Source organism: Hipposideros armiger, unplaced genomic scaffold (genome assembly GCF_001890085.2).
Source record: "Hipposideros armiger isolate ML-2016 unplaced genomic scaffold, ASM189008v1 scaffold_135, whole genome shotgun sequence".
Lineage (NCBI taxonomy): Eukaryota > Metazoa > Chordata > Mammalia > Chiroptera > Hipposideridae > Hipposideros > Hipposideros armiger.
Window position 1 is genome coordinate 2,180,605 of NW_017731485.1, and position 22,946 is coordinate 2,203,550.

The following is a 22,946-nucleotide window of genomic DNA, read 5'->3' on the forward strand; positions in this document are numbered from 1 at the left end:
CCCTTGGCTACTCAAAGTGGGGTCTGCAGAGTAGAATCCCCTGACGGGCTTTTGGGGGGGAGAAAGAGTGGGAAATCTTCAAATACCATCTTTTTAAACAGCTTTATTGATATATGCTTATATATATATATATATATTAAAAAAAACCTGCACCGTTCATGTGCACAATTGGATGGGTTTTAGCATAGTCACCTACCCGGGGTACCATCACCACAATCAAGGTAAGAAACGTACCCGTCGCCTCCACCTTTCCCCATGTCCCGCTGTGATTTTAAAAACTATTATTGTGGTAAGGACATGTGAGATCCCCTTGCTTTACCAGTGTTTAGTGTACAATACCGTCTTAAGACTGCACACTGTGTGGACAGCGGACTTCCAGAACTTTTTCATCCAACCCACTGGGCAACAGTTCCCGGTCTCCCCCACCCCCAGGCAACGTTTTAGAAATGCAGACGTGCCTGTAATGTATGTAGGAATCACCTGGGGTTGTGAGTCAGCAGGTCTGGTGCAGGCCCTGAGTGCCTGCATTTCTAACAGCTCTCAGGGGATGTCATGATGGCCTTCCCAGGACGCCTGGGCAGCAGGGTCTCAGAGGACTTTGTGATGCTGCACGCTAAAGGCGGACACCCTGGCTGTATATGGCCCAATCTCTCCTCATTAGTCGGAGCTGATGCTGTCCTGGGTTTACATCTTTTGAATATCACCCTGGTCCTGGAGAGAGCGTTTGCCTCCTGAAATGCTTTAGATTTCGCTCTCAGCTTTGAGTGCCCCAATTATTATAAATGATTATCATTAGCTCTTCAGAGAGAGTCCATCAGGGGAAACTCAAAATATAATCTAGTGTAGTTAGCAACAAAGATACATTTCTCCGACTTCCCAAATCATTGTTTTGAAGTGGGATGAATGTGTCATGGTTGGTACGTGAGAGCGTTTTAGGGAGCTCATTGATGATTTGTAAAATGTTTTAAATATCTGTTGGGATTAGAGGGAGCCAATGCAGCGTTCTTTCCCTCAGAACCAACTGAGAAAAAAGGCAGAAGCACAAAGCACATGGGAGATTATAGTGACCTTATTACGGTAACGGGCAGGCTGAGAGCTGGCTTTGTTGCCATCAAAGGGCCCCACTTATGCCCTCCCCACCTTGCGCCCCCAGCTGGCACCTTGGGCAGCCCACCTGAGGGAAAGTGTGAGCCTGAGAAACAGACCCACTTATCCAGGTCACTGTGTGACTCCAGCCTCAGTGGAGAGGGAAGGGAAACACACAAAAAGTAGGATTTCTGATAAATTAGCTCCAGCCTGTCGGGAAATGTGGACCAGTGGCGGTCCCCACCAACCAGGTGGATTCTTGCCACCTCTTCAGGAAGAGGAGAAAAGGTAGGCAAGAATTTAGGAGTGTTTCGTGGAGAACCCTTCTCTTCGTAACCAGAGGAATGGGGAAAGACACCCCCTCAGAGCAATAGTTAGGCTTTTGTGTTTTCATTAATTAGGACTACTGGCACCGATTTCTCACGTCTGATAGAAACACAAAGTTTCCTTTTTAAATGTAAATAAGGAGATGATTAAAAGGAAAAGGCTAAGATAATAATAGTACAGGTGGTATGTGGCTATGGCAGAAATTGTAAAGATGATGCTCAAATGTCTAAAGTTTGGGAAATGCTGATCCAGTCAACATCCCCGGGAATCTCGATGCCAAATTTCATTTTTGCAAACGTCAGGGTATGTTGTCCTAATGTTCTCCGTGAGGGCAGGCAGCTTGAGTTCACTTATTTGACCATTGATCATGGTTTGATCCTGTTTCACTCAATAGAGAGTGGTTAGAATGAATAAACTAAGACCCTTGATGTATTATTGGCTTTGACTTCATATATATATAAATCATTTATGGGTCAAGTCATATGATCTTAATCATATTGATCCAAGGCTTTTAATGCTCTCTCTCTCTCCTTTTCCCCCACCCCCCACCTCATTTTTCTAAATTCATTGAGAGACTCAGAGTGGGGAAGAAAGCAAATTCCATTTTTAAAATGGCATAAAATGAGACTCCCCTTCAACAATTTGGTGCAGTTTCTTGGTGAACTAGAAGCAGGTTCTGTTGCCTCATCACACAGGGAGATCAGTATTTTGATCCACTTTTATCCACTGAATGTTAAGCTTATAGTCAGAGGTTCCAGGAGACAACATGGGACGGCCAAGCCTGTTGGCTAAACGGTGCCAGGCAGGATTAACCAAATGTGAATTATGCCAAAAAGAAAACGTGCATTTGGAAACAAAACAAAACAAAACTTGGCTTCCAAATAGGAAATATTAAATTATCCTACTCAAAAGGTTCATTAACTCAGCTACCTGGGGCCATTTTGCTGCCAAATTTTCCCGAAAGGTTAATTGCTGTGCACTTGTGCTCAGAATTGAAAAGTCATCTCCAAATATGTATTTATAAGGGGTGACAGCACCCCCCACAATACAGTCCCTCAGAAAAGGTAGAGTCATCTTATATGTGAGTCCTTATAAGGCCTCTTTATTAAGGGACAGTCTCTAAACTACTTTACTTTGGACCATGAAGGACTGTTTGTAGCACCTGATGTTAGCAGGCTTGGTGCTAATTTGGGATCCTATGTAGGTCAGTGGATGGACTTGGTGACAGAGAAGGTGAAGAAATTTCACACGAGCTCAACCCTTATTTCTTGTGATACAAGTGTCACCTGTGGACAAGCCCTTGGGAGGTCACCTTAAAATCGAGATGTTAAGTGACTATGATGCTGGATCATGACTCCACCCTCCCGACCCTTGACCAGAAAGGTCAGCTGTTAGAGGAACTCAAACGAGACCTTGATGCCAGAGAGTAATGAGAAGAAATTAGGGAATCCAAATTTATGAGATATGAGAAAGGGGAAAAAAGCAGTATCTTAAATCCATATGTTTGTCCAGATCATGGGAGTTTTAAATACATCTGGGTAACTAAAATAAATGAGGCAAGTGGATAGCTAAGTATTCCATCTAAATTCCTAAAAGTTTGTATTAGATCGGGCCATATGAAGTTGCCATTTTTACAAGTCAGAACAGCTCAATGATGGCGATTTCATGTGGTTAGGGTTAGCTTCAGGCTATGGCAGGTGTATGGGCTTGAAAGTGAAGGTGGGACCTTGGAGCTTTGTTTCAGCTGAGCCATCCTGTCACCTGTTGGCAGCTCAGCGGCAGCTCAGCTCGGGCCGGAGAATCAAACCGGCAACCCTGCTGCTCAGAGCTCGCACTCGTGAGCGAGCTCTTAAACAACTGAGCCACTCGGCCAGCCCTCTTGGAGCTTTTTAATGTCAGAATCTTCTAGGCTAGAGTGAGGACAATCTTTTGGAGATTCAGTGGGGGCATGTGTTGAATTTTTTAATTAACCAAGGACCATTTTGGGAGACCCACCTCTCGGCTCTAACAGTAGTTACTCCAGGAAGCCTCCTCTTTTTACAGCAGGCAAACTTTTAGTTTTCGTTAGGAGTTATCATTTTGGATCACTATTTGCCCAATTTCTTTATTAGAAGGTCTTCTTTTACTTGAAGTCATAGGAAACTTGTCTTTCAGACGCTCACTAGTGACATCAGCAGTGAACCATTTGCCTGCAGCTAACGCCAGATTCAAATGGCGGCTGTTCTGGGAAAGGTCAGATTGTTATTCCCTCTCAGAATTCTCCAGGCTTCGTCCCTCTGTCAGTGCGGGCAGCCATGATTTGCGATTCTGCACGGTCCCACCTTGATCCCTATAGACTCCTCTCGGTAGACCCATTGTTCCGTATTCTTCCCATTTCATGTTCATCGCTATTTTTTATGTAAGAAACACTGGCTCGGACTGCCCCAGGATTTCCTGTAAAAATCATTATCAAGAATTCATTCTGTTGACCAGTAGTTCTTACACAAATGTCTCCCTCAGGACATTGGGTCTCTGTCTCTTCTCTCTCTTCCCTTTTCATCTGAGCTCACATCATCAGATCACGTGAGGCCCACCACCCACTGGTGTTCCTCTTTACTTTGCCTCTTAGGAAACTCAGAGCTGTGTTTGAACTCAGTGCACTTGGAACATTTATCACACATGTGTCTCGACACGATTCCATATTTCTCTTGATTTAACTTTGATCTGGAATTTTATGTCGATCTGTGCAGCAACTCTGCAGTCCAAATGTCAGTTTAATTTCCCAGAGCACGCTTGGCTCAAAGTCCTTACCCCTCTCTGCTTCCTTTTTGCCACAAACAGAACACCCAAGATTTGTGCTCAATTTCAACAATAGTTTCCACTTCTCAGATATTAATATACTGGACCCAGGGTCCGCCAGCAGAAACCTCTTTTCCCATCTCCGACCCGCTTGCTTCTCACCCATGTAGTCTTTGCACCCCTCCCAGGCGATCCGCACCCCCACTGCCCGCCTGACCATCCCCAGCACCAGCCCCATCGTGGGTGCTTGGAGATGCTGAATGATGAGCCAGGTGCTCTAGGCCTGACTTACAGAGAAAAGCCCAGCGGTAGGGACACGAGAAAGCCATATTTATTTCACACGGACAAGCATGATTGCATCGCATGCTGAACATGAAAGCTCGTGAGGCAAGTACCCGTAACCACAGAATTATGTGCTTTTGTCCCTGGGGGAGGGGTCACCAGGTAGCTTTCAGACAGTCACCGTCAGGCAGAGCGGAGACCACAGCGCTGAAAGCTCGGGTTTACTCCCTCACTCCTAGGAGTGGCTGGTGCTTCCTGCTCTGCTCTCCTGATGAGCGGCCCAGGGCGGGTGGCCCGGGGAGCTAAGCTCAGAGGGGAGGTACATGCCACTCAGGATTAACAAGCCCGCCCTGGGTTGGGCAGTGACAGGGACAGACTGCTGTGTTCGTCGCCCAGAGCCATCACCACATCATAATGGGAAGACCCACTCTCCTTAAAACGGTTTCCCAAAGCCTCTTCCAGGCTGGAGGGTCACGATTCCGGTTGACTGGACGCGCCAGTCGCAGATGACTTTGCCTGGGCAGACTGGGGACAGCCAGTGGCAGGGCCCCCTGGTCTCTTGGCCTTGGCTGGTGGGCTTCCTGGTTCCAGGGTGACGGAGCCCAAGATGGGGAAGGGGGCGGAGCCTGGGTTTGCTGGAGGGTGGTGTGTGTGTGTGGATGGGGGGTCGGGGACCCGAGGCTCTGAGAACAAAGCGCCGGGAGACACCAGCGCCTCGGCCGCGCAGCGGCTCACTCCCACCTGAAGTCCTGCCCGACCGTTTCATAAAACTTGATATTATAAGGTCTGTAAAATTCCCGGAGCTGGTCGATCACCTCGGGATCGATCTGCACGTGAGTTCTGCCCTTCGATTTGCCCAGGCACCGCGGCAGCAGGCTGGACTCCGTCTTTCTCAAGCAGGGGAAGCCTTTGGTCTTGTTGAAGTAGAAGTGCTTGTCCGTGAGGAACCTGCGGACGCCCAGGAAGTCCTGCACCCGCCCCATCTCGCCCGCGGGGTCCACGATGAGCCGCTCGCCGCTCACGAAGTGGATCTGCGCGAGCGGGAAGTAGCGCAGCCAGCTCTGCAGGTGCAGCGCGTACAGGCCGATGCGGATGGCGCCCCACGACGCGTCCACCAGCCCCTGCGTGCGGTTCCGGAAGGTCAGCACCTCGAAGGTGGGGATGTCCGGCTTCTTGGACAGCGTCTGCGTGTAGTCGGAGATGGCGCGCGTCACCGGGTCGCGCACCACCACGATCAGCTTGGTGTCGCGGGACATGTTGAAGATCCGGCGCGGGGCGTCCTGCGTGACGAAGTAGCTGGGCGTCTTCTCCAGCGTGATCTGGCTCTCCAGGGTCCTGGGCATCAGGCTCCTGTGGGCGGAAGCAGCACACGGTCAGACGGGGCGCCCGGAGGCCCCGGACGAGCATCCCCCGCACCCGGCCGTCCCCTCCTCTCCGCTGTGACACTGGAGCCCGCCCGCTCTCCCCTGGGGAGGAACCCACCCTAACACCCGCCCGCTCTGTGTTGGAGCCTTTAACAGGTTTGCTGTAAGACAGGAAGCAACCTCCGGGTCCGTCAGTGTGGGTTCAACAACGACGGAACAGCCAGTGAACAGACTGGGGGAGACGTGCAGATGAACACGGAATCATTTCCAAGACAAAGTGCTCCGTGAAAAAAGGCGGGACACGCAGCACGTCTGTCTGGCGAAGGAAACCAGAAACGAGCCAGAGCAGCAGGGAAGGGGCCTTGAGGTGGGGGGGGAGCGCAGGTCACAGATGAAGGTGAGTGCCGACTTACTGTACCCGCATCACCTTTCAGGCTGCTTGAAATGGCTCACGCGCTTATTACAGTTTCAAAAGACACAAAGGCAGCCACGGAACACTGGCCTGGCAAGAGACTTCTCCAAATGTATTCAGAGAATCTTTTGGGGGAAAAGGCTCGTTTTGTAGGAATAGCAAGTGTTTTGGAAATGAGTTCCGTGTCTTTTCCTGCTGAAACACATCTGAAATACATCCTTGAAACCGTCCTTGAAATCAGTCTGGAGGAGCACAGCCGATCAGGCCGGTGGGACCTGTCAGAAGCCGGGTTCTGCGACCTCTGGCTTCCGTGCTCTTTCATCTCCTGGCTCAGCTCGAGACTTTCGGGGTGATGGTGGAAGCTCTGTAGGCACCTTCCGTATGTGTCTCTTTCGGACCTTGACGGAGAGGACACCCCTGCCTGGCTCCCAGTCATTACTTCTTTCTGAAGGCCATGTTTTACCTTAAACCAGTTTTTCTTAATCCTGGATGCACATTAGACCACCGAGGAATTTTAAAAAAAATACAGATGTCTAGGGCCCATCCTGTACCAACTAATTAACAATATTTGGGGGTGGGTACTTTTTTTAAAAGCTCCTCAGGTCTTCCCAATGGAAGGCAGAGCTGAGAAGCGCCAGTGGAGGGTTCTTACCCCTAATGCAATGATCTGCCAACCCCCAAACACCCCTCTTCACTTTCCTCTGGTTCCTGGTCTTTGTCCCAGTTCCTGTCATCGTCCCTGGTCAATAACATGGCTGCACAGTTCTTTGACCAAATATCTCCATTTTCTCTTCCCTTTTAGCACCTCTTACTCCTGGCCACCTTGGATCTTGTGATTGGAATTGCCCTAATTCTCAGGGCTCACCCTGAAACTCCACCTGTGCTCTCGTATCCATTCCCCTGCTGCCTCCCCTGAGAACCTGCCCATTGTCCGCCTTGCACCTTAGAATTCACTGCGACTGAGAGGCTGAGACCACTGATATTTTGCGTGTAGGCCCAAGGTCTTTAATGAACCCTTGTGAGTTGAGAGTTTTAATAGTGTTTATTAATGTTGAGTAGGCCATTATTATTTTATGGGATATCATTATTAGCAGTCACAAGTGCACCTGAACAGAATTCCTTGGCCAGATGTTCTTAGAAATCTAACTATATGAGGTCATGACCTTGGCCCACATTGTAATTCGGTGTTAGCCTGTATGGTGAAAGTACATGAGATTCCCTAAGTGTGACAGTGCACTTAAACTTCAGGACTTTCCAAACCCTGTGGGGGGTGACTCATAGGTCTTCCCAACACAAAGAGGTTGACTCGATAAGCCATTAAACAGACTTGTGGGGAGAACTCTGAGAAGCCCAATGTGGCCAGAGCCTGGGGTGGCCATGGGCCAGCTGGTGACGGCCACGTGGATGCCGTTAAGGCCTTTGTCCTGGGAGCGGGAAGAATTACTAATGGTGGTCAAGCTGGGACCTAGTGTCGCATACGTGGAAGGATTTCGGGCTGTGGACCCAGGAGGGCGGGGTCCCATTTCTGCTCTCAGCCTGGGCCCAGCATGCGGGCAAAGCAGCGCTCCTTTTCCGAACCAGTTTCTTGTGGTAACGCCTTTTCCTTCCTAATTACCCCCCCCCCCAGGCTGTGAAGGAGCCTGGTTGCCCAGTGAGGGGGTAATAAGACACCAAAGACCCCCAGTGTAGGGCAAGGGCCAGGAGGGCATTTTCCAGGCTCTTGGCCTCACGTGTAAAGGTGCTGGCTCATATTAGATGGCCGCCAGCAAGCGCAGGTGTTGCGCATGGTGCAGATCCTGCGGATCCTACTTCCTGTGACTCGCCCGGCCGCCAGCGAGAACATAACATAGAGGTATGGACCCCCTGTCTGTGGCTCCGTTGTGGTTCCTTTTTGGCTGCACCGAATCCTGTGTTCATCTGCCGGGTGTTGAGCTCCAGCATGAGCCCCAGGCACCCGGTCTGCCAGAACACAGGCATGGGGTGCAGCGTTAGCAGAGAATCCTATCAGTAATGATGAGAGATGTGTGTGGACAGGATGGCCGTGGGCACTGTGTCTGCCCCACCACCGGGTGGGGCAAAGGATCATTTCCAAGATGACCAGGGAGGTTTTAAGGGTTTTATTCCTATTGGGGGAGGGGCCGCAGGAAGTCCGTGGTTCCCGCAGGCTTCGGTGGTGGCCTGGGAAGGGCACGCGTCCCCGCCGGCATGCCCAAATGTGCTTCCTCCTCAGTGTGCCCAGGGGAAAGCCTCGCCCTTATGTTTTCCCATCAACAGACATTCACTACAGCCCTACTAAGTGCCGGTCCTCTTCTTGGTGCCGAGAATACCGCACGTCACCAACACACACCCCAACCCTATTCTCTCGGAGCTGACAGTCTATGGCTGGGAGCGGGGATGGGCAGCGACATCAACATGCAAATAAATACAGAAGGCAGTCGAGAGTAACAAGTGCGATGATGTCACTAACGAGAACACATTTTATTAAGGCAGCAGCTCCCCAAGCTTCTTGGATTGTAAGAAGCATGGTTTTGTTAAACATGGAGGTTCCTGGACTGAATCCGAGTGTGCGGGGAGGGGCCTGGGCCGCTTGTTCTCTAAGGCGCGCCCCAGGTGATACTCCTGACCAGCTGTGAGGGCTGAGTGGCTATAGGAACAGAGTCTGCACCTGTGCTTCTCAGCCCCGGGGGCTGCTGGGATCACCTGGGAGCTTTAAAGCTGCAGGTACCCGGCCCCTGCGCCCGCGCCTGCGCCTGAGCTCGAGTTTCTGATTTACTGGGTCTGGCGTGCGGCACTTACATACCTCCCAAAGCCCCCCAGTGGTCCCGCTGTGCAGCGTGTCTTCCCCTCCCACCTCCCAGCCACCTGCAGAGGGACCAGAGCCCTGCAGCTCTGACACCAGGGGTGCCTGCGGCGAAGGAGCCTTCCCTGACTGCGCCTTCATGATTTTTCCCTTCCCCAAAAAACATTAGTCGTTTGTTACCCTTGCGATTCCATGGTACCGACTATAGACGTCTCCCATTTTCTTACGCGTCACCTATCATCACCCGCGAGTGTAAAGGCACAGAAGGCAGGGATCATGGCTGTCGTATCTCTATATTGATAATGCTTGTCCTGGGCCTGGTATGCACTCATCCATTCATCGAACAAGCATTTACTGAGCACCTACTGTATGCCAGAGATAAAAGATAAGGTGTAGGCTTTGTTCTCAAGGGGTTAGCTTTGAGGGGCTCCCCTTTTCCCACTGTAAGGTACAGAACCTGAACTCGGCTTCCTGCAAGGGCTGGTGGTTTCCTCCCTCTGGCAGGAGGGGCTGTGCCTGATCCCAGCTTCCCACAGGCCGTCAAGGTGCCCCGAGGCTGGGCAGCTGGCTTTCCCTGATTTGCAGACACTGGCACCTCAGCCCAGCCTGCCTGATAGTTTGATCATCCCCCAGCTGGCAAGGCTGCCGTCACCCCTGCTCTGTGAGAAAGGGGTTGATGGAGGCGTCAGGGCAGAGGCCCAGTCCGTCCAGGCCCTGGCATGTCTCTCGGGCGCTGGTGAGCAGACAGGTGACCCGATGCCTGCCTCTTCTATTGAGACCTTTGGCTCGCAAGGTTCCCCAACAACCACAATTCTTTCTCCCATCCCTCGTGCATTATGGAATTTGTGCTGTGCTCTGCCCTGTGACAGATGGAGACTATACAGCGACCCTCCTCGCATGGCCCAGCCACACACAGGCGGCGGCTGGCGGTGGGCAGGGGTTTGGAATCAAAGGGGCCTGAGTTTGAGGCCCATCGCTTGCCAAGCGTAGGAAATGGGCCCACGGCTGACTTCCCGGAGACGATGTGCTCCAGGCTCGTCCATGCTGTCTCGATGGCAGCTTGTCCTTGCTGTGGCTGAGTAACATAAGCCAGACACAGAAAGCAAATGCTATACGAGCTCACTTATCTGTGGAGCCTGCGTGTTGAGCTCGGCATGAGAGTAGAACGGTGGTTACCAGGGGCTGGCGGTGGGGGACAAGGGAGGTGCTGGTCACAGGGCACAGACTCAGTTAGAAAATAAATAAGTTCTGTGGTCTAATGGACAGTATGAGTGACTGTACTAAGACTACACTATGTACACTAAAAAGTTGCTAAGAGATGAGGTCTTAAAACCCGGTAACTATGTGAGGTGATGGATATAGTCATGAGCTTGACTGGTAATCATTTCACAACGTATGGTACAGTAAATCATGGTGTCTATCTTTTAACAAATGGGCATGCAGCACGTATCAGCCATACACAGTCCGCTAATGTTTGTGGCCCCGGTGTGATGGTGTTGGGGGGGGGATTCTGTGGGAGTCCTCAGCAATGGGCTTCGTGCCCTGATGAGGACAGACATGGAGGAGATGGTCTCCCCACTCCACCACGTGAGGACACAACAAGAAGGCAGTAAGGAAGACAGCTCTCAGCAGGAACCAAATCAGCTGGCACCTTGATCTTGGACTTCCAGCCTCCAGACTGTGAGTAATAAATGTCTCTCATTTAAGCCACTCAGTCTGTGGCAGCAGCCCCGGCTGGCTGAGACACGGTCACTGATGCCGGGACATAAACAAGCTAGCAGCTAACGTTTGTTGCGTGGTGGCTGGGGCAGACGTGGCCCTCAGCTGTGCGTCTGAGCCACCTTGCTCCATCTTCACACTCGCTCTAGGAAGCAGGCGCCCTCACGAACCCCATTTGTGAGCTGGGAAAACTGGGACACGCAGAACTAAAGCCAGTCATCAAAGCAACGCAGCAAGTTGCGGAATCTGGCTTCCAGTGTGACTCTAGCACTAGGAGGAAACGTGAGAATATAAAATTAGTCTTGGCACGACGACAGCCTTTCTAAGCATGAGACGAAAATCATGGAAGAAAGGGCTGAAAAGTTAGACTATCTGACAAATGTGAGTCTCTGGGTTGCAGAAATACCATAAATAAAAGGAAAATGACTGGCTGAGAAGATATTTGCAGCATATAAGACAGAGGAACAAAGGATGATTTCATACATATACATATATTTTTAAAATACGTTTTTTCAAAGTTCTTGCAAGTCGATAAGAAAAAGAGAGCCAGCTCACACAAGCTATGAGAAGAGTTAACAGTAAAAGATCTATGAGTGGGAAATAAATATATGAAAAGATACTCCATCTCTCTTAAACTTAAAGAAATACAAATTAAAACCTATGATGAATAATATGCACCTATAAGGTTGGAAAATATAGTTTGCAAGAGTGTGTAGAAATGAGCACTCTCCAGTTTGGACAGCAGCATAAATCGATGCAGTGTTTAGGAGGGCAAATCGATATTATCTACCCAAATGGAAAATGCACATACCCTTTAACCCAGCAATTCCACTTCTGGAAATGTATTCGTACAGGCACAGAAAGGCTGTGTGTGCCAGGATGTTGGTTGCAGCATTTGTGGCAGAGATGGGGCCACGCCTGCCCCAAATCCCTGCGCCTCTCGTCTCTCTCCTGGGGTGCCTCATTTCTAGAGGGCGGCTGCCCAGCCAGGACTACATTTCCCAGCAACCCCTGCATCCAGGTGGGGCGATGTATGATCAACTCCAGTCACTATGCTGTACAGGTTAAGTCTTTTTGACTTTCAGAAGGGCAACCACCCCTCCCTTCCCTCTCTCTTGCTACAGTCCTGTATATCTCCTTTCCTCCCCAGAGCTCTTGAAATAAAGCCCAAGCGCCCCATGGGCTTCCTCTCCTCATGCTCGTCTTCGACCTGTCACATCTGCCTCCCACCCACTCACCCCGTGCTGCAGCTCTGAGTACACCCCTAAACGCCCCCCCTTTCCGTGGCATCCGAGGCTCTAGCCCACTTCCAGTTTGTCTCCTCACATCTCAGCGCATGGCCCGCCCTCCACCAGTTGCCCCAGCAACACCCACATCTAGTCTGGAACCACATTCGGCAGGTCACCTCCTAACGGGTCTCACCTGACATCCATCTCCGCCGGCTCAGGACCATCGCAGCCCGTCACTCACGGTCAGACCTGCAGGTGCTTTTCTCTGTCTAGGCTCTATTTTCCAGTGTCCATTCTCAGCCAGCTGGCTATTGTGTGGCCCTCCCTGGTGACACCGACATCCAGAAAGCAAGACGATACCTGGGGGCCACCAAGTGGTCCCAATCTTCCCAGCGATGGTGCCAACTGGCGGCTTAGGGACCTTCATGCCCCTTGCAGTCTCCCACAGTGAACCTAAGTGACAACAGGTGGACGGGAAGAGGGCTGCGGGGGAGCCGCTGAACCTGGCAGGTGGGCTCCGCTGCAAACACCTGACGGCCTCAGCCTCGCTGGCGGCGCCGCCATGCTCCTCTGGCCAGCTCGCTCGTCCTGTGTGAGCAGCGACCGTTCCGGACCTTGCCACTCCGCAAACGACCACAGCCCGCCCTTCCCTGCCGCTCTCAGCAGAGGCTCTAGACCCGGTGAGAGTGGAGCGTCTTCACTCCCCACAGAGGCCCCACCCTGAGGACCTGAGGGGCCCTCCAGCTCTGGAAGCTTCCCAGGCATCTGCAAAGTCCCCAGCCAAGGACTGGATGAGTCAGTGAGTCTGTTTTATTTTTATACCAAGCTTTACAACCTCACACTCCGGAGTCCCCAGGGCGGATGGCTTTTGGCGGGGGGCTGTCTGCGAGCCCGCCCCACTGCCTGCCGCACAACGGTGCCCGCGCCCCCTACTGGGCGGTGGCCCAACTGCAGCCGTGCGGGGACAGCCCCTTCCCCGCCCCTCGGCGTTCCTGGTGCCTCCCGGGGAGAAACGCGCCGCTCGCAGGACTCCTTTCCATTTGTCGCCCGCAGAGGCAGGTGTGTCGGAGCACGTGAAGCCCCACTGCACGGGGTCAGCAGGGGTGGGTCTGCGTACCATGCAGGCAACAAGGGCAGCAGGCGGCGCCGCTGGGCGAAGCGCCGGAAGTCAGCCGCTCACGTGCCACCCAGGCCTCTGCTGTGCCCAGAGCCACGAGCATGGATGTTGAGTCTGCGGTCCTGCGGTGGTGAGGTCCGAGCTCCGCCTACACTGTACGACTGGGGCTCTTGTCCAGGCTACGGTGAGAATGGCGTGTCGGCTGGAAGGCACGTCGGACGTGCAGCTGGGTGCGCGCGAACCCCCCGTCCTACGTCCCCACCTCCAGGCCTGTGCTGTTGTTTGTGCCTGGAACAGTTCCCTCTGCCCAAATGTCAAATGTCACTCGCCAAGCCCCACGACTTAATCCCCTCAGAGCTTGTCCACAATCTGTGATTTTCTTGCGTTTATCGGTTTTTCTATTGCTTCTCTTCCCAATTAGCCTGCAAACCCCAGCGGGAAGGGATGGTGTCTTCCTTGCTGACTGGGGTATCGCCGTCCTTGTCACCGTGCCATCCCATCACCGGCAGCCAGAAAAGAATGACTCATGCTTCGCAAATGAATAACATGGGACGAGACCACAGCCTGCATGCGCGGAGGAGACCTGGGCTCCCCGAGGAAGTGCAGCCTGAGCTCTTCAGAAAGCGTTTCCCACGTGCGGTCACCTGTGATGTGAAGGTGATTCATGGATGAAAAGTACGTCGTTTACAGTTATGTATTTGAATGTATTTTAGAAAATTGGAACTGGGACCTGACCTTTATTTAGCAGGTGTTATTGCTTAGGATGAGGCTTAGAGACACAGTGAACATAGAAAATGTGACTTGATCTAAAGACAAATATTAAGTAAATAATGGTGTGAATGGTACATGAATGTGGTAAAAAGGTGAGGTGATGCTTCAACCTACACAGAGCAGGGCGGAGTATAAAATTAAGAACAAACGACCTTGGGCTTCTCAAGTAAAAGTCTACAAGATTGAACTGGTAGGAGAGAAGGGGACATGGAGGACAGAGTAGTCACAGGCAACGTACAGTGTGCCACGTTATTGAAGAAACCCGGAACCAACTGGACAGAGCTATAGGCAACGATTTCATTCAAGAGACAGTTCCAGAGACAAAAGATGACTGTGTGGGCAGATCAAAGGACCAGCTTAGTGTGAACAAAATAAAACCCACATCCATCCATCCACCCTCCCATCCATCTATCATTCATCCATCCATCATCTATCTATATGAACATGCATCAGGGCAAACATTTTTCAATTATATGTAAAATGCAAAAGTTCCATAAGTATTATAGGTATCCAGGATGGAAAAGGCAAAGAAAAGTTTCTCTACAAATATAAGCCATACAAGGCCTTTCTTTGTAGCATAATTAAATGCCGCCCAAACCCACAGATTATCTATCTATAGAGTTTTGCAGAAAAAAAAGTGTGTGTCCCAGTACCTAGTACTTGGCCAACTTGCTCCCACATCCTTAAATTAAATACAAAAATCATAATTCAGGGCAGAAATGGGTCAAAAGAAAAAATGATCATCTCAACAGATTCCGGAAAGGCACTTAGTAAATTCAACATTCATTGCTAATTAAAAAAATAACCTTAAGAGCTAGGTTATCTCATTTACACCTCATCACAGGAGGTATCTGTACTATTAGTCGCATTATTCACGTCAGGAAATTTGGCAGAGAGAAGTGGGCCAAAGACCCGAAGCTCTGATTTGAAGCCGGAATAAAAACCCAAGCATTTTGACCCTATTGCTCGTGCTGGCAACCTCAGGCTATGAGTCTCATTAAAGTTTGGCAAGACAAAGATGCCTGCTAACACGATAAATATTTAATATCGTTCTATAATTTATAGACAGTTCAATTAAAACTTTAATAAATGGCGGGATGGAAAGTCGTAATATTAGAAAGACATCTATTCTTCTCAAATTAATCTATAAATCAAATGTAATTCCAATCCAATCGCAAGGGGACTTAAAGAATTGAATTTGACATTACAATGATAAAGTTCTTTTGGATGAATAAATTAAAGATCAGATTGTGTTGGGAGGAAGAATCATTGAGGTAGCTGCGATGTCACCCAACATATATTATAAAACTGTAGTCATTAAAACAGTGTGGTTCTGGCTTAGGAGCAGGCGAATCGGTTGATAGAACAGAATACAAAGTCAGAAGAAGCACAAATATCTACAAAACACAAGCTCAAGATGGCACTTCAAATCAGCTGGGAAATTTGGGATTATTGGGACGATCTTGGGACAATTAGTGAACCCACTGGGGAAAAAATGCAGTCAGTTTCATCATTCACACCTACACTCAAGATGAAAGAAAGAACTCAATGTTAAGAAGAATATAATGGAGTAAAAGATTAAAATGTGACTAATATGTGTATATTCTTGAGAACGCGGAAGGCTGTATAACCGTGATGCTAATGGAAGAAAGAAAAGTGCGACCACATAAACACTGGAATGTTTTGGAAGACAAAAAATCCCCACAAGGTGAAATAAAATGCAAAAATACTGTGTTCCATATGTAACAGACAACTATTTCATATTTTTAATAAGTAGAGTTATTATAAATCAGTAGGAAAAACACCCTAATAAAAAACCTGAGGAGAAGGCATAATTCCTGAAAGAAGATATAAAATTGGCAACATATCCAAATTCAGTAGATTTCAAAGAAACACAAATGACATCCCAGTAAGGTGGCCTTTTGACCTGCCAGAAAGATGAATTATTCCGTGTTCTCAATGGTGCCTAGAATACACACTCTCGTATATACCATGCTAGGATTGCACATAGCTTACATTTCATGGAAGGCACTCTTCAGAATTTATCTTGTCAAAGTGTTAAGATATTTACAGAAAGATGTATATCATAATGCTGCTCAACACAGATTAACGTAGTGAAGTACTAGAAAACAACCCAAATGCACACAATACTGTATTGATTACATGATGGCTGGTGCACGTAGTGAAATGCTAATGCTGGGATAATAAATAACATTCTAGAAAATGTTTAAGACATGGGGCAAATGCTGGTAGTAAATTGTAGGCAGAAAAATGCTACGTGCACATGGTAACTGGGGTGTGTGTGTGTTTGGATATGAAAAGGGAGCACAGTGTTTCCCCATGATATTCTACTGTCTTCTTGCTCTCCGACTATATAAAAATATATGACCTGCTCTGCTCACTGACTTTTCCTGAACGGTGTATGAAACAGCCTGTTTCTTTGTTTGACAGCCCTACAAAACCCTCTTGGCTCCTAAAGCATGGGTAAATTCTAAATAGGAAACTTCAGTACAGAGCCCTGCCCATTTCAGCCAAACCACTTATAACAGCAACTTCAAAGAGGAAACACGTGGCGGTGCACAGGTGGTACCTAAGAAGATGGTAGCCGGGTTCTGGGGAGGGAAACGGGGTGGGGACTAAAGCCTGGAGGCGGGGAACTCATTTTTCAAATATTGTATCCTTGGACTTTATTTTGTGAAGTGCATTTTTTCCCCCTTCTTTTTTTTTTTTCTTTGCAAATGAAGAGTGCAGAAGAGGAAAAAAATACAGGCTTTGCAGCCCAGCATGTTTAAACTCGAATCCCTTCCTGTCACTTAGCATAGCCTTGGGCAAGTCCCTCACCTCTCTCTTCTCTGAGCCTCGCTTTCCATGTTAAAAGGGTTACAATAAATTTACTCTGCAGGTTGTGGAGAGAATTGGAGATGCCGCCTGGGAATTTCCCAGCTGTTGGCTGGCGCATAGTAGGCGCTTTGGGCTGCAGTGATGAAGACTGATCTCGTCCCTGCCTGCGACCGTAGGAGGAGTGGATGCCGAATGCCATTATCCATGCTGGAACACAGCCAGGATACCTGAGTCTTGCAAAGCACGCCGTTGAATGCTCAATCAAGATATGTGCGCACACACACAGCCGCACAACATACTCTGCTTTCCCCCAGGGCTCGGGAAGTGAAATGCATTTACCAGGGCACATCTGCTCGTTTTTTTAAAATTCCACAACTAATTAACCAGGATCCTCATCAGTAATCTCCATGTGGATTAACTAAATGTGTTGGCGAATCCCGGCTCTTTCCTGCAGGCGATTTCTTCTACCCACTGGAGCCTCCCGCAAGGGGCTGGATGCCTGGTGAGTTGAACAGCCCCCGTCTTAACTTTTACTTACCCCACTGGAAGGGTTCTCACGCAGGAGGTCAGTTTGATAGCTCTTTAAAATTAGGAAAGCACAATAACTTAGTGATGAAGCCTACAGACTCCGGAGTCGGCCTGACATGGCTCCTAGTTGGTTTGATCCCCTCTTAACCGAGAAGTCCGGGGGAAGTTACATCATCTAGGGAAGCCTCAGCTTTCTCGTCTGGAAAATGGGAACAATTAAGGTGCCTACAGCATAGGATTGTTGTAATAAAGATGAGGATGAGAACTGAATGCACTTTGCACAGTGTCTGGTGCTTGGCAAGGCCTCAAAAAATGTTAGCAAAACAAAGACATACGTGCCTTTTCATTAGAAGACCCAAAGGGAGGCAAATGTCCCCGTGAAGGCAACGAGAGGTCATCTTTTGCTGAAACACATATGTGGCTGAGCCCTGTAACAACCCGAAAAAAACCCCAGCAAAGAACATTCACTTTGTCCTCCGTGTTAGGCTTGTATGTGCTTATTAAATATTCTCACATGTATGGAAAAACATTTAACGGTATGATTCCGTTACGGTCAAAACCATTCTATGGTTAAAAAAAAAATACAGCAGTGCTCCTTTAAGAAGAAAATCTGTTTGGAAAACCCCAAGTCTGGTTGTTACTGCGCTTATGTCATGGGATCTCTACTACGTCCACATTTTTTCAAGGAGTGGGCTGTCATATGAATGTAATTACCTATTATTTAACTATGCACTTATTAGAAAAGTCACTTTCTGATTAGCAAGGCGGTCAATGCTTCCCCCTCCCTCTTTTCTGATTGTACAAGATTATAATGGAGGAGACAGGGTTTTCCTTATTAATATCCTATTATTCCTTATCATCACAATACATCAAGAATCGTGAAGGGGCCTGAGGTGGCTGTATCCTGAAATCAAACCCTAGGACAGCCTGTGCTCCAAAGGCAGCTCTTTAGTCCATTCTTTTTTTCAAGAAATGTTTTCCAAAGTCCATTTTTCCCCCAGAGAAAGGTTATGGGCAATGCCCACAATCTCAGGTCTTCTCCAGCATCCCAGGTGTGGTAAACAACACAAAGCAAAACCAAAAACCCTGTTGCGTATGTCAAGCATAACCCACGGGCAGGAGTTTCAGGGCAGTGGACACTCAGGCCTGACTGAGCAAGTCCCTCCAGCTCTCCGACCCCGTTTCTGCATGGATAAAGTGCAGACGTAATATGTTTTTTTAGTGGATAATTTGACGTGTCAACCTGATGCCCATGTAGCTGACAAAGCATGATTTCTGGGTGTGTCTGTGCAGGTCGACTTTGCAGACTGAGTAAAGCAGCCACGAGCCAGCCCATTAGGGTGTCAGTAGGACAAAAAGACGAAGGAAGCCACCGGGCATCAGGGCTCCTGGAATTTACACCGTCGGTGCCCCTGGTTCTGGGCCGTAGGTGGGCCTCACCAGCGTGTGGACGGCAGACTGGGGGGCTTCTCGGCCTCGTGACCACGCGAGCCCGTCCCTACCATCCATCTCCTCGGATGTGCATCTCTAAGGAGCTCCCGGTGGCTGCTTCTCTGGAGACCCCAGAGTGATACCGCCCCTTCCAGGGCTGCTGTGAGTATTAAATCCAACGTATAACAAGTGTGAGCGCAGCGCCCTGCGCGCGAGCAGCGCAAAGTCAGGGTGCAAGGTCACAGCTGCGGGGCTGAGGGTCAGGCAGACTATGACAGCAGGTCTGAGATGGCCCCTGCGAATGGGGGAGGGCGGCCCTGGCTGGCACAAGGAGACACTCAGAAATGCCATGGCCTCTCCTGAAGGGTGTGACTCATAAAATGTGAGCTACAAACCAGAGATGCTTGGAGTGAACGTCCCCTGGGGTTCTAGAGTTTTACTGTTTGAGTCTGTGGAACACAGGTCACTTTGTGGGCCGTATAGACTCACCTGCCTCAGGCCTGCTGGTGACAGGCGTGAGAGTCATTTCCTGCCAGGGCGCCCAGCCAAGGGAGGCGGTGGGGGGGGGGGTGAGACGGGTCTCCACGTGGTTTCCCAAGCGTCTCCCATGCAGTTGGGGTTACTAGAAGGGGCACCCCTGTCTCTGCACGAGGCTGGAAGTGGCCCTGGGCCTTGCACAAGGAATCCTTCCCTGGGGATTTTGGGCAAAACGTGGTCTCCAACGGAGCGTCACCTGGCTCCATGTCCAAGGGGGCAATACGAACACAGCCCCTCCTTCCAGCACTGCCCCCTCCCCCCCAAGTCGTACTTCCCAAGAAAGGTTTTCTGCCTCTTAGTCGCAAAGAGAGAGGAAAAGCTGGCTTTCCGTTGGTGTCGTGCTCTGCAGCATCTGTTCCTGGCTGTGATTTGCCGAGACGCTTGGCATTTCATTCCTAAATGGGCTGCTGGGGGTTAATCACGCAGCTGAGCTGAGCTATAAAGCAGAGTCCACGGTGGCCTCAGAAGGCTTTCGTGGGAGAAGCAAATGAGCCTCCGGGCTGCTTCGCATAGAAGACAATCCGTGTGTTAACTGCTCCCACGTTTAGCTCACAGTCTTGGGGCATGAGGGAGCCTGGGCCCCCATGTGACCCACAAGTGAAAGCCTGGTTTCTGATAACCGGACCCTTGGAGAGCCAGGCGGGGCCAGAGATGGTCCATCCAAACCCTGACTCCAGCCTCGGCACCCCGTGACCCGAGGGGGTCACCCAGGGACTGTGGGCAGACCTCCCTCCTGGTGCTGTGCCCAGTCTTCCTGACTCGCCAGGCGAGGTAGGTGCTCTTCCTTGAGGGAAGGGCCCCAAGTTAGCCCCGGCGGGGGAGCCTCTCTGCACTGAGCTGCATCTGGGGGAGTCCCCTGAACTGGAGGCTTAAGGGACAAGGGTGGGGGAGGCGTCCCTCTTCCAAGCCGCCTCTGACGGAGCCTTAAAGAGGCAGAAACGAGGTTCGGATGGGGGCGGTGTGTCACGTCATGGCGGAGAACACAATGTGTTAGGGCGGAACACGGATCTGGCAAAAAGGAACGAGGGTCAACTACACATCCCTGTCCACATGGGACCTGCCTGACTGCACAGGGAAGGAAGCTGCCAGTGGGTGTTTTGTCCTCCCTTTTCACAGATGGAAAAACCGAGGTTAGGGAAGCGACCCAAGGTCATCCAGCTCAAAAGTGACAGAGGTTTGAGCCAGCTCTGCCTGACCCAGAGGCTGCCCTGGCGGGTGACACTGGGACCCATCCCGCGGGCCGAGGGAGAAGGTATAGGGGGTGTAGCCCCTTCTATTAAGGCGTCGTGTGCCAGGGAGCCGCGGGGACCCCTGCCCAAGCCGCCATCTTGTCAGAAAGTGCCCGAGGGAAGCCTCCGCTGCCCCTCCTGCGCGCAGGAGCTCGGTTTGGACTCAGGTCAACCTGGGCGTGACGCTCAGCCCAGCCTCTTCCTCGCGGGTTTGTAGGCACGTTCCCGAACGTCTGTGACCCCCGGGTTTCCCGTCTACAGAGATGGAGCCGATACTATTGGGTTGTCGGAAAAGTCATGACGTAGTTTTTCTGTTTTTCATTGCCATAGGGTTGTTGCAAGGAATGAGAGAATACAGCGAGAAAAGTCAGATCACGTGACACCTTTAAAAAGGTCCCTGACCCGTCTGTGATCAACACTCTGGGGTAGGTGTCAGAACTGACACGGTGACATGTGGCTCACCTAGGGCTCGGCTTCCTTCCTGAGCCTGTTTCTCCCTCTTCCTCCATCTCTCACAGCCCAGAAATGGAGCCCGTATCCCGCCTGGGGCGGGCCCAGACCAGGCCGAGGCAGCTCCGGATCCCGTCGCTGGCTGGACGGGCGGGCGTGCACCCCACTGCTCCCGCAGGCTGGCCTCAGCGCCAGGGGTAGAGGGTGGGAGAGTGCCCACCTTGGGGTTCGGTTCAGGATGCATGCTTCAGCCTAGCCTGACCAGGAATACAAGCGGAAATTCTATTTTCATTTCCACCTGCATCTGTTCTTTTTATTTGGTTTGGAACCAGGAAGTGATGTGGGGTGTGATCCATTGCTAACTTCCAACCTCCACAGAAGGAAAGCATACAGTTCATCTGATATTTTAACTCTCCAGCCAAAAAAAACAAAACAAAAATAACCCCCTCCTCGCAAAACGTCAGTTAACTGGTTATTCCAGCCGCCCTAGCGCTCACTTCGTTTTCTGGTAGTGCTAATTATGACTCCTTGAACCTCCCTCCATCCCCACAGCACGGACCTTCCATGAACAGGTCTCCGTGTGACAGCTCTTCAGATACTTCTTCCGTCTCAGAACTCTTTGTCCTGTAAAAATTGCTCCTACCCCTTCAGCTCTTGCCCACTGGACCAGGTTTTTTGTTTGTTGGTTTCCTCTGGCCCCTCCAGCTTGCTCTTAAAGGGTGTGATGCCCTCGGCGTCGCTGGGCTGGTGCTCTGGGCAGCCCTGGCTGGGAAACGTGCCCTGAGCATCCCTATCCCTTTCCTTCATCCTGTGACTCTCAGAGGAGAAGACACAAAATGGTCCACAAGCTCAGGCGCTGGCATCTGTGTGCAGCTTATCATGTTCTGCAAGCACTGTAAAGTGACCTGACTTGGCCCCACACGGAGCATATGGTCGGCAGGAGTATTACTATGTCCGAGAATGGTAACACAGCCAGGCTTGCCTCCCTCGCTAGTCCCCAAGACGCCCTTTGGAAATCTCACATATGCTATGTTTTTAAAGTTAAGTCAGAAATAAAAGACTTTTCATGTGGCATTGCTCAACTGTAAAAATTTGGCAAGTATTTTTAAACAACATCAATAGCTACAACAACACAGCAAGGACCAAATCAAATGACGCTACGGCCTCCTGGCCGCCAGTGTGCGACCTGTGTGCCGAGGCCACTGACATTCTCTCCCTCCTTTTGGCAGGTCAGGTGTTGGTTAAGGACCAGTGACATGCCCAGAGCTTGGGGAGATGCTGGGAGAAGAGAGGCGAGCCACGGACACACGTTTCTTCCCCTCCCGGATCTTGCAACACTCAAACGAAGCTAAGAAGCTTTGACATCAGTTTCTGGGGTGCTGTGAAGTGTCCTCTCCATCTCTCTGTCCTCATTTGGGTAAGGAGTTAGGGTTCTGCCATGGAAGTCGCCTTGTCCCCATGTAAACCATTGTTCCCCCACCATCAGCTTCCTGCACACTCTGCTTTCCCTCAACCTGGCTTCCTTTCACTCTTGCCCTTCAGCCGTAGCTGGGCGAGCCTGTGGTACCCTCCACTGTTAGAGCACGGAGAGGGCTGGAGACTGAGGGCGGCCCTCACAGCTGCCCTTTGTAGACTCTCTGAAAGTGACAGGCAAAGATGCCCACTGGCACAGCCTAAGATCCCAAAGGAAAAGGACTTAGTTCTATCAGAGTCCAGCTATCATATCTTAGGGAAATTGTGATTGGCCCATTTGAGTCACATGCCATCCCTGAACGCATCACAATGGCCAAGGGATGGAGTTCTGTGATTGGCTGGCTTGGGTCATGTGCCCACCTCAACCAGGACATTGTGACACAAAGAGGTTCCCCAGAGGAATAGCAAGGTCTGGTACCAGCCAGAGAGGGGAATGGCTGCTGCGTAGGCGCAACCAGCCAGTGTGGTGGTTACTTGCTGACATTCACGCTTTTCCCCACACCTTCACTGGACAGAAGACAAATCAAAATAGGAGACTCAGCCAATCTGAGTCTCTCCTCAGTCATTTGATG

General features: G+C 50.5%; 1 protein-coding gene and 1 long non-coding RNA gene across 3 annotated transcripts in view; both read right to left on the reverse strand.

Annotated features, from left to right (window-relative positions):
- Positions 1 to 3,218: 3,218 nt before the first annotated feature.
- HS3ST2 (heparan sulfate-glucosamine 3-sulfotransferase 2) overlaps positions 3,219 to 22,946 on the reverse strand; it is a 64,253-nt gene continuing 44,525 nt past the window's right edge. For both annotated transcript variants that reach the window (XM_019649868.1, XM_019649869.1), the window contains exon 2: positions 3,219 to 5,823. In XM_019649868.1, coding sequence (XP_019505413.1) covers positions 5,205 to 5,823 — 619 coding nt within the window. In that variant the 3' untranslated portion in view covers positions 3,219 to 5,204. The remainder of the gene's footprint in view (positions 5,824 to 22,946) is intronic.
- Positions 10,449 to 12,757, reverse strand: LOC109386565 (uncharacterized). The gene is made up of 2 exons (XR_002124810.1): positions 12,191 to 12,757; positions 10,449 to 11,038 (listed from the first exon to the last, which is right to left on the reverse strand). It is a non-coding gene; the product is annotated as an uncharacterized LOC109386565 (long non-coding RNA).